Source organism: Natrix helvetica, assembly GCF_964273705.1.
Source record: "Natrix helvetica genome assembly, chromosome: 11".
Classification (NCBI taxonomy): domain Eukaryota; kingdom Metazoa; phylum Chordata; class Lepidosauria; order Squamata; family Natricidae; genus Natrix; species Natrix helvetica.
The window spans coordinates 7,051,874-7,069,073 of record NC_138562.1 but is presented as its reverse complement, the minus strand read 5'-3'; the positions used below and the strand labels follow the sequence as shown (position 1 = coordinate 7,069,073).

Sequence of the window (17,200 nt, the reverse complement as noted above, 5' to 3'; positions counted from 1 at the left end):
GGGCCACAACAGCTCGCTGAAATGCTGGGGATAAACCATTTTGGTTTCAGGGATGCGTCATTCGTGGTGATGTTTTTGGAGTCGAAATCATGGAATTATTTGAAATTCTCGGGGGAAAGACTCCAATGTAGTTTGGAAGAATCCCATTTCTTTTCATGTCCCATATTTAAATAACTAACATTCTTCCTTGCTCCTTGGGCTACATCAGGTGATTCCAAGGCCAGGCACTGGTACAACAGTGGGACCGAAGGGTAGCAAAGGAGTAGCAGGATATCCTGGAAACAAAGGAGACCGTGGTTATCCTGGCCCCGTGGGCCCTCCTGGCTTACCGGGAACCCCAGGTAAGATAGAGCACCTTTTCCTTGTCTAGCACTTCTGATATATCTGATGTATCTCTCCCTTCCAAACCAACCTCCCCTTTATAATCATTTTTCTCGCTGTAGGAGTTCCAAGCGTAGGACCTCCAGGCTCACCTGGATTACCTGGCGAAAGAGGACAGAAAGGGGATCAGGGCCTTCCTGGGATCGGTATACCAGGACAGGCAGGAATTGATGGACAACGAGGGCTCCCAGGACTGCCAGGGCCCCCAGGACCACCAGGATCAACCATCCCACCTGGTAAATAATATTTCTGACCATCGTCCATCAACTGCTGATCATCCATCTCTGTCAGTTCCCACAACTTGCTACCCTTCGAGCATTAGGACTGTGTTGATCCATGTGTATGAGAGGGGAAAGATACAGGCTGGAGAGGCTGAAATAGATAGATACCGTGTTTAGTCTTATAAATAAGTCTTATTTTCGGGGAAACACGGTATCTATCTATTTCAGCCTCTCCAGCCTGTATCTTTCCCCTCTCACACACATGGATCCACACAGTCCTAATAAGGACAGGGTCTTCTTTTCTTTTGACCCCCCGAGATAAGCGCTTGGCCTTATCTTTGGGGATGTCTTATTATTTTTGAGGCGCAGGAGGCGGCAACTGTGGTCATCTCATGGCTGCAGCTGTGTTGCAATACTTTTGGGGAGGGTTTCTTTTTGGGGAAGGGCTTATTTTAGTGCATGCGCTCAAAAGCCCAACTGGGTTTATTATTCGGGGAGGTCTTATTTTCTGGGAAACAGGATATTCCTTCTCCTTCTTGAACAACAAAAAAAAAAGGACACCAGGTAGGACTGCCAAGAAAACGAAGCAAATGTTGAAAAATGACAGTCGTCAGTATTTACAAGCAGTCCTTGACTCAGGAGCACAACTGAGTCCAAAATTTCCAATTCTAAACAAGGCAGTTGTTTACCACATTTTATGACCTTTTTGCCACATTTGTTGAGCGAACCGCTGCAGTAGTTAAGTGCACAATGCGGTCGCTAAGACAGTCTGACTTCCCCTATTGACTTAGTTGTTGGAAGCCACCTGGAATGGTTGCAAACGGTTGATCACATGACTCCGGGACAATGCAGCTGACACAAATGCATGCCAGTTGCCATGAATTTGGATCATGTGACTTGGGGATGTTGCAATCGTCACAAGTATGAAAACCAGTGAAAAGTCACTTTTTTCAGAATGGAATGGAATGGAATAGAATAGGAAAAAGAAATCAGAATGGGATGGCATGGCATGGAATAGAATAGAATAGAAAATAGAATGGAATGGAATAGAATAAGAAATCAGAATGGGATAACATGGAATAGAATAGAATAGAAAAGAAAATAGAATGAAATAGAATAGAAAAGAAAATAGAATAGAATAGAATAGAAAATAGAATGGAATAAAATGGAATAGAATAGAATAAGAAATCAGAATGGGATGGCATGGAATAGAATAGAATAGAAAATAGAATGGAATGGAATAGAATAGAATAGGAAAAAGAAATCAGAATGGCATGGCATGGCATGGAATAGAAAAGAAAATAGAATACAATAGAATAGAAAATGGAATGGAATAGAATAGAATAAGAAATCAGAATGGGATGGCATGGCATGGCATAGCATAGAATAGAAAAGAAAATAGAATTGAATTGAATAGAAAATAGAATGGAATGGATAGAATAGAATAGAATAGAATAGAATAGAATAGAATAGAATAAGAAATCAGAATGGCATGGCATGGCATGGAATAGAATAGAATAGAAAATAGAATGGAAGGGAAGGGAATAGAATAGAATAAGAAATCAGAATGGGATGGCATGGGATGGCATGGCATGGCATAGAATAGAATAGAAAATAGAATAGAATGGAATGGAATGGAATAGAATAGACACAATGGTTAGAGTGCAGCACTGCAGGCTACTTCACCTGACTGCAGTTCAGCAGTTCAAATCTCACCAGCTGAAGGTTGACTCAGCCTTCCATCCTTCCGAGGTGGGTAAAATGAAGACCCAGGTTGTCACTCTGTTTTTAGTCTTTTACATTTTTGCTGGCCAGATAAATATTATTGATTCAATCCAGGATCCTGAAATTCCACCATGTTGACTGTACACCCGAGAATTCTAAGCATTGTAGTCCAAACCCTCCAGGGATTTCCAACACACTATTTTTATTTATTCTTCAGTTTTGATTTTTACTGTATTTTTCAATGGTGTTTTACTTGGGAGTTGCCTGGAGTTGGGCAGCATACAAATTTAAGAAATAACTAAACAGATCATGTCCATTTTCTTTGTCAAAATTCAGAATGGATACCAAGAATGCAAGTTTTGAAGCTCTTCTTATGAAGGAGAAGCTCCTCTGAACCTTCCCAGCATTCATTTCCTGTAAAATTGACTCCTGTCTTGTTTTCTGTTCTTTCAGTTGATCGGCTTTGTGAGCGAGGACCTCCTGGCCCTCAAGGAACGGGCGGAGACCAAGGTTTTCCAGGGGAAAGAGGCCAGAAAGGTATAAATCTAAAGGATTGTTCGTTTTTTTGATCTGCGGAATCGGTTTGGAATTTGGATTGTCTTATTGCTGCTGCTGTTGGAGCGGCTATTCAACTGTTTTTCCCCCTGTAACATTCACAAGCTTCCTTTGACATGCCTCTCAGGAGTTTTAGGTGTGGGTTGCCACAAAATTGGGGAGGACAAAAACAAAACAAGTGTTTCTTTGAGGTCATTAAAATAGTCTCTGATGATGCTGTAAACCACTATTAACCTCCCCCCCCAAAACCCTGCAAATTAATAAATATCTAGATACAATGAAGGCATTTTAGGATTATAGAATGTGGTTCTAGGTTGCTCTTAGTAGAAAACTACACCTTCACCAACAAGGGCAGGGCAAGCTATTGTATGTAAACAGGGGACAAACCCCACACTGACTTACACTGTGGATAGGATAGGATAGGATAGAATAAGCTGGAAGAGACCTTGGAGGTCTTCTAGTCCAGCCCCCTGCTCAAGCAGGACAACCTATACCATTTTAGACAAGTGACTATTTAGAGTCGAGACTCTTCTTCAAAACACCCAGTGATGGAGTGCCCATGATTTCTGGAGGCAAGCTGTTCCACTGGTTAATTGTCCTCACTGTTAGGAAGTTTCCCCTTAATTCCAGGTTGCTCCTCTCTTTCATTGGTTTCCAACCGTTGTTTCTTGTCCTGCCCTCCCATGCTTTGGAGAATAATTTGACCCCCTCTTCTTGGTGGTAGCCCCTCAAATACTGGAATGCTGCTATCATGTCTCCCCTGATTCTTCTTTTCTTTAGACTAGCTCACAGGTGTCAAACTCGCTATGTCACGTTGCCATCATGTGACGTATCCCAATGGTTTTTCCCTTCGAGGAGCTGGAGGGGTCGTGACCTGTGCTTGACGCAGGCCACCAGTTTGACACCCCTGGGCTAGCCAGACCCAAAATCTGCAGCCGTTCTTCATATGTTTTAATCTCCAGGCCTTTGAGCATCTTAGTTGCTCTTCTCTGAACTTTTCCAAAGTCTCAACATCTTTTTGTTAGTGACCAAAATTGGCTGCAGAATTCCAGATGTGGTTTTACTAGGGTTTTGTAAAGCAGCACTAATACTTCACGTGATCTTGAATCTGTGCTCTGTTTCTACCAGTGGTTTACCAATCTTTTTTTGGCCATGCCCCACCTAAGCATCTCTAAAATCCTGATGCCTCCCTGTGACATATCATTCATACTTTACTCAAAAAGTGAACTCTGCTCACATGGAGGAAGCCTAAAAGGCCATTAACTTGGTTTAAATGTTCAAATTGCCCTCCATTAAAAATCAAATCCCCCCCCCCCCCGTGGGATGTGGTCCCCACATTGGGAACCACTGGTTTATACAATATGATGTTACCTAGTCTGGTAATGAAACGTCTGGAAGCCAACAACCAACCTCAGAGAGAGCTTGATTGATTGCCCAGGTATCTAATCGAGAGAACCAATTTTTGCACAAAGATGCTGTCTGAATTATTTTCACTGACATGTTTGTATTACTGCATTTTTAAATAAGTTTTTACTTTTATTCTCTTACATATGGTTACAAGTATATATTCACATAGTGATTGTTTATCGCTTTTGCATATTTATTTCCATATAAAGGGTTAAAATATACATTCTGGGTTGCTTCACTTACCATCCCATACATCTATTTTGTATTGTCATCACCCTATTTTTTCTTTTCACTCTCCCTCTCTTCATTACTTTCTTCCTCCCTCCTCTCCTTTCCCTTTCCTTCTTCCCTTGCCTCTCTCCTACTCCTCTCTTCCTCCTCCTGCCCTCTCTCCTTCTTTTTCTATTCCTTCCCTCCTTCCTCTCCTTTCCTCTTTCTTCCTTCTCTCCCTTTTCCTCTCTTCTCCTCCCTCCCCACCTCTCTTCCTTTCCTTTTCTGTTATTGTAGTTATCTCTTTTCAACTCTGAGCTGGTATATTTCAGAATGGTATTCCAGCAAACCCTGTTATAATTTCATTATCATTTCATTAGCTATTTTTTCTCTATATTTCATTCTTGAACATATACTTATATATTAATACTTTTTTCTTTTCTATTTCCCCCCTCTTTATTGCATTTCTTGCATTCAACTCATTCAACTCATTTCTCTTTTCAGGAAACATTTTTCTTTTGAGGAGAGGCTGTCTGTCAGGCCTACAGCCGGTTCCTTTTGGGATCTTTGATCTGCCACACTAATATTCTATTCTACTATGCTGTTTCAATAGTGGGGAATTGGGAGGGGGTATAGTAAGAAGTAGAATGTGATGTTGTCAAAATAAAATTCCTTTCTAGAATACAAGGTCATCCTTTGTCTCTACACCTCTGCACCTGACCGGAACTGGATGGGTGGAAGCTGCCAGTGTGGCAGTGGGAGATTGGACCATGTGATGGACTTGTGGGTGTGGGGGCAAGATCTTGAACTTTCAACTGGGTGGGGGAAACCGGGAAGCTTTCAGATTCAGGTTTTCCCAGATGTGCCAACATGGCTCTCTTCATAAATTAGAACTTTGAGCAATACTTTGCATTGGACTCTGATTTAATTTTGGATGCTATTTGGAACCCTGACATTTGTGTGTCTTGCAATTCAAGGTGACAAAGGAGATACCTGTTTTAACTGCATAGGGAGTGGCATCCCAGGCCCTCCAGGAGAAAAGGGATTTCCTGGGCTCCCTGGAGATCCAGGTACACATTTGTGGCTCATCTCGTTTTCTGTTCTTTTTTTGTGCCCATCAAGACTTTGCTGTCCAACAACTCTGAATTGTTGCATTATTGCATAGGAAATGAAACAAACAAATGTCAACAAGTTACGATACTAATGTAGTTACTTGCCAAGCACATCTAAATTGTATTAAAGTAACTAAAATATTTCCAAGGCATGCTGCAACTTCTGAACACCCATAATGTTTGGAAATTGAAAGTTGAAACATTTGACACACCCTAAATTGGACATAACCTCATCATGAGCAGTCTTGCTTAAATGCTGCAGAAATTACCACCACTCCATGGAACATGTCAATGGAGGGAGGGGTAAAAGTATGAGGGAAAACAAACATTGGCCTAGCCTTTCCCAAATGTGGCTTCTTTCCAGATGTGCAACTTTCAATTCTTAAAGTTTTCGGGAGTGGCTATGCTGTGCTGGTTGGGAACTGGAATCCCAATTCCAGTTGGGAATAACTGGGACGCGGTGGGTCAGTGGCTAAGACGTTGAGATTGTCGATCAAAAGGCCGGCAGTTCGGCGGTTTGAATCCCTAGTGCCGCATAACGGCGTGAGCTCCCGTTCCTTGTCCCAGCTTCTGCCAACCTAGCAGTTCAAAAGTATCTAAAAAATGCAAGTAGAAAAATAGGAACCATCTTTGGTGGGAAGATAACAGCGTTCTATGCGCCTTTGATGTTTAGTCGTGCCAGTCACATGACCACGGAGACGTCTTCGGACAGCGCTGGCTCTTCGGCTTTGAAACAGAGATGAGCAGCGCCCTCTAGAATCAGGAATGACTAGCGCATATGTGTGAGGGGAACCTTTACCTTTACCTAAAAGTATGAGGACAAACAAACATCAGTTTAGCCTTTCCCAAACGTGGCTTCTTTCCAGATGTGCAGACTTTCAATTCCTAAAATTTTCCAGAGTGGCTATGCCATGCTGGTTGGGAATTTGGAGTTGATTCCATAGCTGGAGAAAGAGGTTCAGGTGGGGAAAAACTTGTACAATCAATCTGTTGTTCTGAAGAGTAAAGCATTGTGGGAGAATACATCACACTTTCCCCGTAGATTTACCCACCAACTCAGCTTCCTCTGTTTGCATTAAATTGAAATGTAGGATTGATGGTGAAACGAATGCCATAATAGTAGCTACCAATAAGATTGAAATATTAAGCATCCCCAGGTTTCTCAGAGAAGGGGAAGAAAGAGTCTTGTAAAGAACTTTTTGAGTTCAGTTAACAGTATGGTTTTTTTTAAACTGTTCAGGATGTGCGGATGTCATCTCCCAGAATGCTCGCTGGGATATTCTGGGAGTTAAGTCCCATATCAGTGTCAACAAGTTTTTTAAAAAACCACGAAAGACTTTGCAAGCGATTTGGGAGCATTGCGCTGCTGAGTTTGGGTAATCCAGGTGTTGCCATTTGTAGACCCTTAGGTTGCCCCTCCTTGCCCTGCAGGTCAACATGGCCTCGTTATCCATGAGGATAACGTTTTGTTTTGTTTTGTTTATTTTTTTATTTCATCAAGCATAAATTTAGATAACAGATATAAGTATAAACGTGATTATGTGTACATGAAGTGGATACAAATAAAAAGGAACATTAGGACAGGGATGGTAGGCACGTTGGTGCGCTTATGCACGCCTTTTAAAGACCTCTTAGGAATGGGGTGAGTTGACTGTAGACAGTCTAAGGTTAAAGTTGTTTGCGTGTGGAGATTCTCAACCATCCAGGTGAGGATTCTCCCAACACCACTTTTTCAAGACCCACCTGGACTTACTTGGTTTTTTTCCCCCTTGAAAATGTTTCACTGCTGATCCAAGAAGCTTCTTCAGCTGCTAGGATGAGAAATGAAACATTTTCATGGGGAGGAATCTCCCCCCAAAATCCTTTGGGACTTGGGGATAATGTTTTCTTTCCTGTGCCATTAATCTCTTTTTTTTTCTGTTTTGGATCCCAGGGGCTCCTGGTTTTCCGGGGCCAAAAGGTGACAAAGGCGTTTCTGGTGTCTTTGGCTTGATCGGGCCTCAAGTAAGCATTGTGACTCTCCAAGGCAGAAGGCTGCCTTAGGAAAGGAGGGAGCGTAAAGGACCAACGGCCTGCAATCCTAAGGGACTAAAACCATTCTTGTTTGGTCTCTAGGGTCCTCCCGGACCTACAGGTCCCCCTGGACGTCCTGGTACTAAAGGTGATCCAGGTGACATGATTGGATTCCCTGGAATGAAAGGTGAAAAGGGAAATCCAGGTTTCCCAGGTCCTCCAGGGCTGCCTGGTTTAGACGCTTCTCCTGGAAAAGATGGACTCCCAGGTCTTCCCGGACCCAAGGGCGAGCCGGTAAGTCAATGAAGATGGCATAATTTTGGGAATCTTATGATGATAAGCCTCGATTGGGAATTTCCAAGTGTAATAGCCCAGGAATAAGTAGGTCAGTGGTGGGTTCCAGATCCAGGTGCAACCGATACGGTGCAATGGGACTGGGCATCCACCACATGTACTTACCACCCGCGACGCTCCAGCTGCTTGGCGGAGCGTCACTCAGGTGCCGTATGCTCCGTGTGTGCGCGCAGAAGCTCCAGTTAGCTCAAATACAGGTAAGGAGCGCAGATGGGTGGGTGGGTGGGCCTTCCGGAGCACCATACTGGAACGGTATCCCACCACTGAACTAGGTGCTGATGGAGGAAATTTCTTTAGGAACTGAACTGAATTCTAACCACTGCGCCATCACAGCTCTTGATTAGTTTTGCTATGGCTTCATGCCTTTTCCTTGTTTTCTTTTTGTTAATTTGGTGGTTCTATTTTAATTTCATTTTGTTTAAACTTTCTTTTTATTTCTTCGTTTTGTATGGTTGGGAGCCATCCAAAGTAGCCCCATGATGAGGAAGGCAGCAAGGAAATTTAATAGTAGTAAAAACAATGTTTCAAGGGCAAGACATTTAGATTTCAATGACTCATAGACTCCTCCTGCCTTTGGTCACCTGGTTCACTCCTTGTCTAGTAAATGGCATAATCATTTGGTGGGGTTGATGGGTTGTTTGGGGGCAGGGGTGAAGTCTGCTACCGGTTTGCTTTGCATGTGCATGCGCACTTCACACGCACGCACATCTCAGGCACTGATCATTAGAACTACCGGTTCAGCCGTGGGTGAACTGCTAGTTCCAATGATCAGCTGTGCGACAATCAGCTGTGCCGGGTGGTTTCTGAATAGCACAGCACAGCTGATTGTCACACAGCTGATTGTTGGAACCAAACTGGTAGTAAAAAATACTACCGGTTCGGGTGAACTGGTAGTTCCAACGATCAGCTGTGCAACAATCAGCTGTGCCATGTGATTTCTGAATTGCACAGCACAGCTGATTGTCACACAGCTGATTGTTGGAACCAAACTGGTAGTAAAAAATACTACCGGTTCGGGTGAACTGGTAGTTCCAACGATCAGCTGTGGGACAATCAGCTGTGCCGCGTGGTTTCTGAATTGCACAGCACAGCTGATTGTCACACAGCTGATTGTCACACAGCTGATTGTCGGAACCAAACTGGTAGTAAAAAATGCTACCAATTCAGGTGAACTTGTAGCATTTTTTTACTACCAGTTCAGGCGAACCGGTAGCATTTTTTAATTACTGGTTCAGGCAAACTGGTAGCATTTTTTACTACCGGTTCAGGTGATCCAGTCCAAACTGGTAGCATTTCAGCCCTGCTTTGGGGTCAGTAACGTGTGTGATCCTAGAAGCCACCAGATGATGGTAAAAGCAACCGATGGGTTTCATGATAGCTTAATCAAGACAGTCTTTTTTTGTTGCCCTAGGGTAGCATTGCTTTCAAAGGAGATCGGGGCCCTACTGGGGATCCAGGTCTTCCTGGGCTTGGTGGAGAGCGAGGGCCTCCAGGGCCTCCTGGATTTGGACCACAAGGACCTCCAGGACAAAAGGGTCTTCAAGGCGTTCCTGGACGTCCAGGTTCTCCAGGTGCTCCAGGTAGGTACCTTCCTCCTAGATGCCTATTACGAACTGCCTGCTCAGTGTTCTGACCCACCTCCGACAAACCCTCTGAAGTTAACTCAAAGATTCCTTTATTAGGAGCACCAGCAGCCCCGGCAAAAAGTTTCTCTCTCACCGCAGGTTAACAAGTCTGTCCAGTGGGGAGATGAATAGTTGTCTGCCACATCTATTCATCTCCACCCCCTGCCTTTTATCCCCAGAGCTTGGGTGGGATTCACAAGCAGCAGTGCTCTTCCTTCCCAAGGATCAGCCCATGGATTTCCACTGCTCTCCTCTCCTCTGCCTTCTATGCCTCCGCGCATCAGGCACTGGACCCAGCTGTTCCTCCTCTTCCTCATCAGCCACCTCCAGACCTGGGGGCTGTTGACTCTCCATCTGAAGGCTGATGGATGCCCAGGCTCCACCTCTGTCTCTCTCTCTCTCTGCCAGCTCCATTCCTTCTTCCCCCTTGGAGCTCTCAGGTTGCCTTAATGCTGACCCTGACGCCCACGCCCCTTCCTCCTCTAATTCAGCTGGTGGAGGGGCCGGCAGCCGACAAGCCACAACACTCAGATTGATGAAAGGTCATTTGCATGGAGCATTTATTTCAATAGAAGAGAGGAGTTTGAAGTCCTGCACTCCATCTAACCGGAGGGTCAACAGTGTTTAACTCAGAAAATTGTATACATATGGAATATGATTTCCAGCTTGTCAAGGTGTATGTGTGGAAAGCACAGAAGAGTTTATTATTATTGCTACCTCTGTACAAGAATCTTAGTCACCATCAAAGCTAAATTGGCACTAGATGAGGCTGACGGAATTCATGGGAGGCTGGACGTTTTTTGTGACAACGCATCGATTCTAAACTGATGATACATTTAACCTCACCTTCTAGCTCAGCCTCTTCTTCTCCTGCAGGCTACATTACTAGAGGAAGTGCAAATCCATCCTACCAACAAAAAAAGACCAATCGGAAGACCAATCTAGAATACAAAATATGGGAGGATGGTCCCATTCTGTTTGGATTTTGTTATGAAATATAAGTAGCTTTCCTCTTCCTGTTTTTCTGGTATTTCCAGGACCCAAAGGTGAACCTGCCCAATCTATTCCCGAAAAAGGACCTCCAGGGCTTCCGGGACCCCCAGGCAGAAATGGAGAAGATGGTTTCCCAGGTAAAAAGCTGCCATATTTCCTGACAATATATAACAAAGTCTCTTTTGTTTTTGGAGGAAGGGATTTTGGGTTACGGTCCACCCACCCACCCACTTCTTGTCCCCATTTTAGTTATAATTATGAAAGACCAGGATGTTTTGTGAATTGTTACTCTAGTTCAGGGGTGTCCAAACTTGGGAACTTTAAGACTTGTGGACTTCAACTCCCAGAAATCCTGTCAGACTAACTGTCAGAATTCTGGGAGTTGAAGTCCACAAGTCTTAAAGTTCCCAAGTTTGGACACCCCTGCTCTAGTTGGTTGTATAGTCAGTCAGCTTCTTAGACTGGATTTGGCCTTTTTATCCACCTGTTATTTATTAAACTTGAAAGACGCCTGGCTGCTCACAACAATCAAACAAAGATTTTACAATAAAAGATAAAAATTGGCAAGCCCCATGAAGTGAGGGAGCTACTTGTCTCCAGAAGTTGTGAATGTGCCAATGCTGGAAGTTTTAAAGAAGATGTTGGATCGCCATTTGTCTGAAGTGGTGTAGGGTTTCCTGCCTAGGCAGGGGGTTGGACTAGAAGACCTCCAATATCCCTTCCAACTCATTTTATTCTATTCTTTTCTTACCAGGAGAACCTGGTCAGCCTGGATCACCTGGGTTGTCAGGAATCCCCGGCCAAAAAGGTGAACCCGGCTTCCCTGGCATTGGACTCCCAGGCCCACCAGGGCCCAAAGGTTGGTCTCATTCGTGTTCTGTAAAGGCAGTGTGTTGTACTGGTTTGAGCAGGAGTTGCCAATGGATGACAGCATGCTGTAGAAAGAGCGGGAGAAGGAGGGAGGAAAGGGAACGGAAGGGAAGGGAAGATTTTATTGGATCGGGTTGGAGTTGATTGTCATTGCCCTCTAATCTGTTCACCTTTTTCTTAAAGGTTTGCCTGGTTTATCAGGAGAACCTGGACTTCCAGGAAACTCTGGAAGACCAGGAGCTGATGGAGCCCCTGGACTGCCTGGAGAAAAAGGACAGAAGGTCCGTGGAGAAGATTTGCTTGTTTTGGTGTAAAAGATTCCCTTTGTCTTTCACCACGTGGTGTGTTCCAGATAGTTGTGCTAGGTTGAAGGACTGGAATCCCAACTCATCTCAGGGGCATCAGGTCAGGGAAGGTGAATTAATTGATGTAAAGATGGCCTTGGACCTTAGACTGATCAGTCTCCCTGGTTTTATGAAGGAAATCCAGAATCAGGAGGGGCTGCTACAGGTTCGCCCAGGTTCAGGAGAACCTCTAGCTAACATTATGGCTGGTTCGGAGAACCTCCAAATCCCACCCCTGGTGAATTTAACTGAACTGTTCTGACCTAGGCTTCCCAAAACCACGAAGCCAACTCCTCGTCCCGATAAAACCCCTTTTATTTAGTACAAAGTGAATTCCTCTCCAGCAAAGTCCTGACAAACAGTCTTTCGTGAGATTTCACAACGACAGACCTTTGTCAGGCTTGGAGAGCTGCCAGGCCGATATCTTCCAAACACCACTCTTGTAGCAGACAATACTTGGCAAGAAGTCAAGAACAGATCTTCACTCTGAATGGAATTGAACTAATTGTCTCCTGCAAACTCCCCTTCCCTTTCGCTCCTCTTTATTCCCTATGGGAGGGGCCATTCACCATCCACCTGTGGCTTTACTCCTGAGTCGACCCTTGTTCCTTAGCTGTTCCCTTCTCCTGGCAGCTCTGCGCATGCGCACATTGGGAACAGGCTCCAGCTGTTCTTCTGCCCCACTGATCTCCGACTCCGAAGGCAGCTGATAACTGTCAGACAGCCCTGGCACCATCTCTGCCTCCGAAGCAGAGCAACTCGTCAGAGCCTTCCCCAGACTCCAGGACTGGCCCATGTTCCTCCCCAACCACCTCACTGTCTGAATCTGCTGCCAGATCCTCTGGCTGCTGGTGAGCCACAACATAACAGGCCAATCAAAGTTGTTTACACACCTCTTTTTTTCAAAGCAAGGCAGTCCAATATGACAGTAAGAATCATTGGACAGACTGCAGAGTTGAGAACAAATACTCTGAACTAACTTTCTGCTATCTGGCATTTCAGGGAGAACGAGGATTCGGTGTTCCAGGACCCACAGGGCCACCTGGACCACCAGGTTTCAAAGGAGCACAAGGTGCCAAAGGTGTACCTGGCTTCCCAGGAAACCCTGGGTCCCCAGGACGGGCAGGATTTGATGGAGCTTCTGGAGCTAAAGGTACACAGGCTACTTGGTGGTGACACCAGTGAATGTAGATGAGTCTGACTTAAATGTAGGGATTCAGTATAAGGCTATCTTCTTGTTCTCTATGCTTGTAGACTGTTTTGCATCTTTTTGGACCCATGCAGAGTCAGATTATTAGGGATGTGATGGCTCAGTGGCTAAGACGTTGAGCTTGTCAATCAGAAAGATTTGCAGTTTGGTGGTTCGAATCCCTAGTGCCACATAATGGAGTGAGCTCCTGTTACTTGTCCCAGCATCTGCCAACCTAGCAGTTCGAAAGCACAAGCCACCTTTGGTGGGAAGGTAACAGGTAAATTTAGTCATGCCAGCCAGAAAGTCATGGCGACATCTTCGGACAGCGCTGGCTCTTCGGCTTTGAAACGGAGATGAGCCTAGAGTCAGGAACGACTAGCACATATGTGCAAGGGGAACCTTTACCTTTACGTGATTCCTTTGACTTAAGACAACATAATTTTTTTTCTTTGATTTACATTCCACTCCTGATGGTTTCATGGATAGGGCCAGGTTGATTTTTTGATAATAGTCCTTCCATTATCTTTATTACCTCCTCTTGGTCTGGTTTGGCTTAGCGCCTATCCTGTAAAGGCTCATTCTATTTAGTTTTGACTCCAGACATCAAGAAAATCAGTTGCTAAGTAGAGCAAACTGTGTCCTCCAGATGTCACTGGACTACGGCTGTCAAATGTGATAGTTGACCATACCTGTTGATGAGAGCAGAACACCAGGAAGGAGATTGAGTTTCAAAAAATGTGATTCCTTCTCTAAATGTACAACCATTGCTAAGTCTAGAAGCGTGATTCTACCTATTATCCATCCATCATCTATCTATCTATCTATCTATCTATCTATCTATCTATCTATCTATCTATCTATCTTATCTATTCATCTGTTTGCCATCTTTCCGTCTGTCTATCTATTTATCTATCTATCCATTTATCTGCCGTTCATCCATCCATCCCATCTGTCCGTCCATCCATCCATCCATCATCTATCTATCTATCTATCTATCTATCTATCTATCTATCTATCTATCTATCTATCTAATCTATCTAATCTATCTATCCATCTATCTGCCATCCATCCCATCCATCCATCCATCCATCCATCCATCCATCCATCCATCTTATCTATCCATCTGTTTGCCATCCTTCCATCTGTCTGTCTATTTATCTATCTATCCATCCATCTATCTGCCGTCCATCCATCCATCCATCCCATCCATCCCATCCATCCATCCATCCATCCATCCACCCCCCCCCCCACACACATATATATATACATACATACATACATACATACATACATACATACATACATATATATATATATATATATATATATATATATATATATATATATAAAATCTATATTATCTATCCATCTGTTTGCCATCCTTCCATCTGGAGTCATGGCTGGTGTCTCACTGTAGATCCAGGTAGGTGCATTTCTGAAAGAGAAACGTTCCCTTCCTCTCCTGGCCAGCCCGTTTTCAATAAAAAAATTGTTGAATACAGACAATAATGGATGGGGAACTTTGTCCTCTCAGCTGCTTCAAAGACACTTAGAGTTTATTGAACATTGGGTCAGGCATATTTCAGTATGTTATTTCTAAGAACATATGTATCATTTGAAATATTTAGTTTCTTGGATTCTTCTTCTTAGGTGATCCAGGACCACGTGGCCAGCCTGGGCTGGTTGGACCTCCAGGCATTCCAGGAAGTGGTGCCCAAGGACCACCTGGTCCGCCTGGTCTTCCAGGACCAGCAGGACCACCAGGTAAGGGTCCATCTAACCCATTAGTAAGTGAGACAATTGGAATTAGAACTGTCAGCATGAATTCCTGAAGGGGAATTCTTTATCTAGGGCAGTCTTCCCCAATCTGGCACTCTCCAACTCTTTTGGCAACTTCCAAGCCAACATCCAGCTGGGAATTATAGGAATTATAGTCCCAACACATCTGGAAAAAGTTGGATTGGGAAAGTTGGGCTTTGAATGAAATGAATGAAATGAATGCAATGTTGCTTTTGAGTTGCTTTTCATAAAGTTCAGCTGAGCTAAATAAATTGGATAATTAATGTTTAAATATTAAAACAATCCTAAATAAACAAAGGAAGATAAAATATGCAATCGATGCATAGCTTATCCTCCATAGATATACTCTGTTTCCACGAAAATAAGCCCTCACTGGATAATAAGCCCAATTGGGCTTTTGAGTGCATGTGATCAAATAAGCCCTCCCCCCAAAATAAGTTATCCCCCAAAATATTGGAACACAGCAGCAGCCATGAGGTGACCACGCTCGCCGCCTCCTGCATCTCAAAAATAATAAGACCTCCCCGTAAATAAGGCCAAGCGCTAATTTCAGGGGTCAAAAGAAAATAAGACCCTGTCTTATTTTCGGGGAAACACGGTATACAGATAGTCCTCAACTTATGACCACAATTGAACCCAAAATGTCTGCTGTTGTCAGACATTTGTTAAGTGATGTTTGCCCCATTTTATGGTCTTTCTTGCCACAGTTGCTAAGTGAATCACTGCACTTGCTAAGTTAGTAAGCAGGTTGTTAAGTAAGTCTGTCTTCCCCATTGACTTTGCTTGTCAGAGCTTTGCATAAGGGGATCACATGACCTTGTGGACCCAACAACGGTCATATATGTGAACCAATTGCCAAACGTCTGAATTGTGATCACATGATCCTGGGGAGGCTGTAAAGGTTGCGACTGAAAAAATGCTCCTACGTCACTTTTTTCAGTGTCATCGTAACTTTGAACGGCTGCTAAATAAACTGTTGTAAATCTAGGCCTGTCTGTGAGATGAAACCATTGTTGAAATGACCAATAGCTGCAGGGTAGCCCAAAAATAGTTCTTCATTAGATATGTGGAAGTTACAAAAGATACAAATGGTTTTACGTTGAGAGCTATCTGAACTTACACCTTGTTTTTCTATGAATGCAATCTTCCTTCACTTGAAGAATACGTTAGGAATGAATGTGAACTGATATTGTAAGTCTTTAATAAGTCTATGATGGGAACTTTACTGGGCTCTAAGAATAGGTTGCATTTAAGAGGGTCTTGATTTGAGAAACATTGCATTCTAAACCCTTAGCCATCGTAGTAGCATTCTCAGATAAATTGCACCAAAATCTTTTCTCTGTTAATTTCAGTGTCATTTGGTTCTTCTTGTACACCATGCATGGTTTGTAAAGCACAGGTTGATTTTAAACCACGATTCTGCAAAATGTGAGCTCCCCGTTTCTATTTCTCTCAAGAAAATCTGTGCCTGGAAATGTAAGATTCACTGCATGCTCACAACCACCCAACGTTGTGTGTCTCTTTCATTTGCTATTATATCCATTTCATTGTTCCTACTTTTTAAAAAAAAGACAACAGAAGAAAATATCTTTCATTTCTGGGCTGTGGAGCGAAGAGATTTTAAAGGGAGTTACTGAAGACCTGCAAAATTGTTCACCATGTCAACGGATCATTGATCGGGGCAATATACCTGGCCTTCATCATACGGTCATTGGGTTGGACTTGGCAATGTAGCTGTCATGCCTTCATCGGAGTCGGACTCTGAGATGGAAAACAAACAGCTGACAGAGAGCAGGAGAATGGCTCCGTTGGCTGTGGAAGAAACTGGGGAAGGGCAGAGCAGGGGAGAGGTAGAACAAGGGAAAGGGGCTTCAGATGAAGGCCAAGGCTCACCCCCTCTTCATCCTAGGGCATGTAGGGAAGAACAGAGAAGAGAGCAACCTGGGTTGTGTGGCTTACGAGGGAGGAAAAGGCCCTGATTCTCTTTGCAAGGCACACCTGGGGATGGAGTTTAAAGGAGAGGCAAATGGAAGGGACGGTTGTCGGGAACAAAAGCTGAGTTTTAACTGCTTATTTGAGTTCCTGGCATCCTCCCAACCGGTTTGATTTACTGCCGTGCTACCTCACTTCTGGAACGCCTTATGTTGCCTGCCCTGCCAGATTAATTACCTTATCTTGCCTTGCTGGGTTCATAGTTTGAAATTTTCTGCTTACAACATTGGGACTGGAGTAATTTTAGTCAAAGGCTGCTAACAGGTTTGTGGAAGAGTTTTTCTCCAGACTGGAGAGTAAATGGGACACTGGGGGCACAGTTGGTGTTAATAAAGGGACTCATACCGGTTCTCTGGCTTTGTTGCCTTTGTGCCATGCCCTGGGTCATCACAGTAGCATCTCTGGC

The 17,200-nt window shown here is 43.9% G+C and overlaps 1 protein-coding gene across 1 annotated transcript in view; it reads left to right on the top strand.

Annotated features, from left to right (window-relative positions):
- The window catches only part of COL4A5 (collagen type IV alpha 5 chain), a 152,861-nt gene that overhangs the window by 84,219 nt on the left and 51,442 nt on the right, over window positions 1-17,200 (top strand). Inside the window, exons 19-30 of the mRNA XM_081963970.1 lie at window positions 209-341; window positions 444-617; window positions 2,781-2,864; window positions 5,477-5,569; window positions 7,545-7,615; window positions 7,727-7,918; window positions 9,390-9,558; window positions 10,641-10,733; window positions 11,351-11,455; window positions 11,650-11,747; window positions 12,813-12,963; window positions 14,653-14,766. Of these exons, the coding sequence (XP_081820096.1) occupies window positions 209-341; window positions 444-617; window positions 2,781-2,864; window positions 5,477-5,569; window positions 7,545-7,615; window positions 7,727-7,918; window positions 9,390-9,558; window positions 10,641-10,733; window positions 11,351-11,455; window positions 11,650-11,747; window positions 12,813-12,963; window positions 14,653-14,766 (1,477 nt within the window). The remainder of the gene's footprint in view (window positions 1-208; window positions 342-443; window positions 618-2,780; window positions 2,865-5,476; window positions 5,570-7,544; window positions 7,616-7,726; window positions 7,919-9,389; window positions 9,559-10,640; window positions 10,734-11,350; window positions 11,456-11,649; window positions 11,748-12,812; window positions 12,964-14,652; window positions 14,767-17,200) is intronic.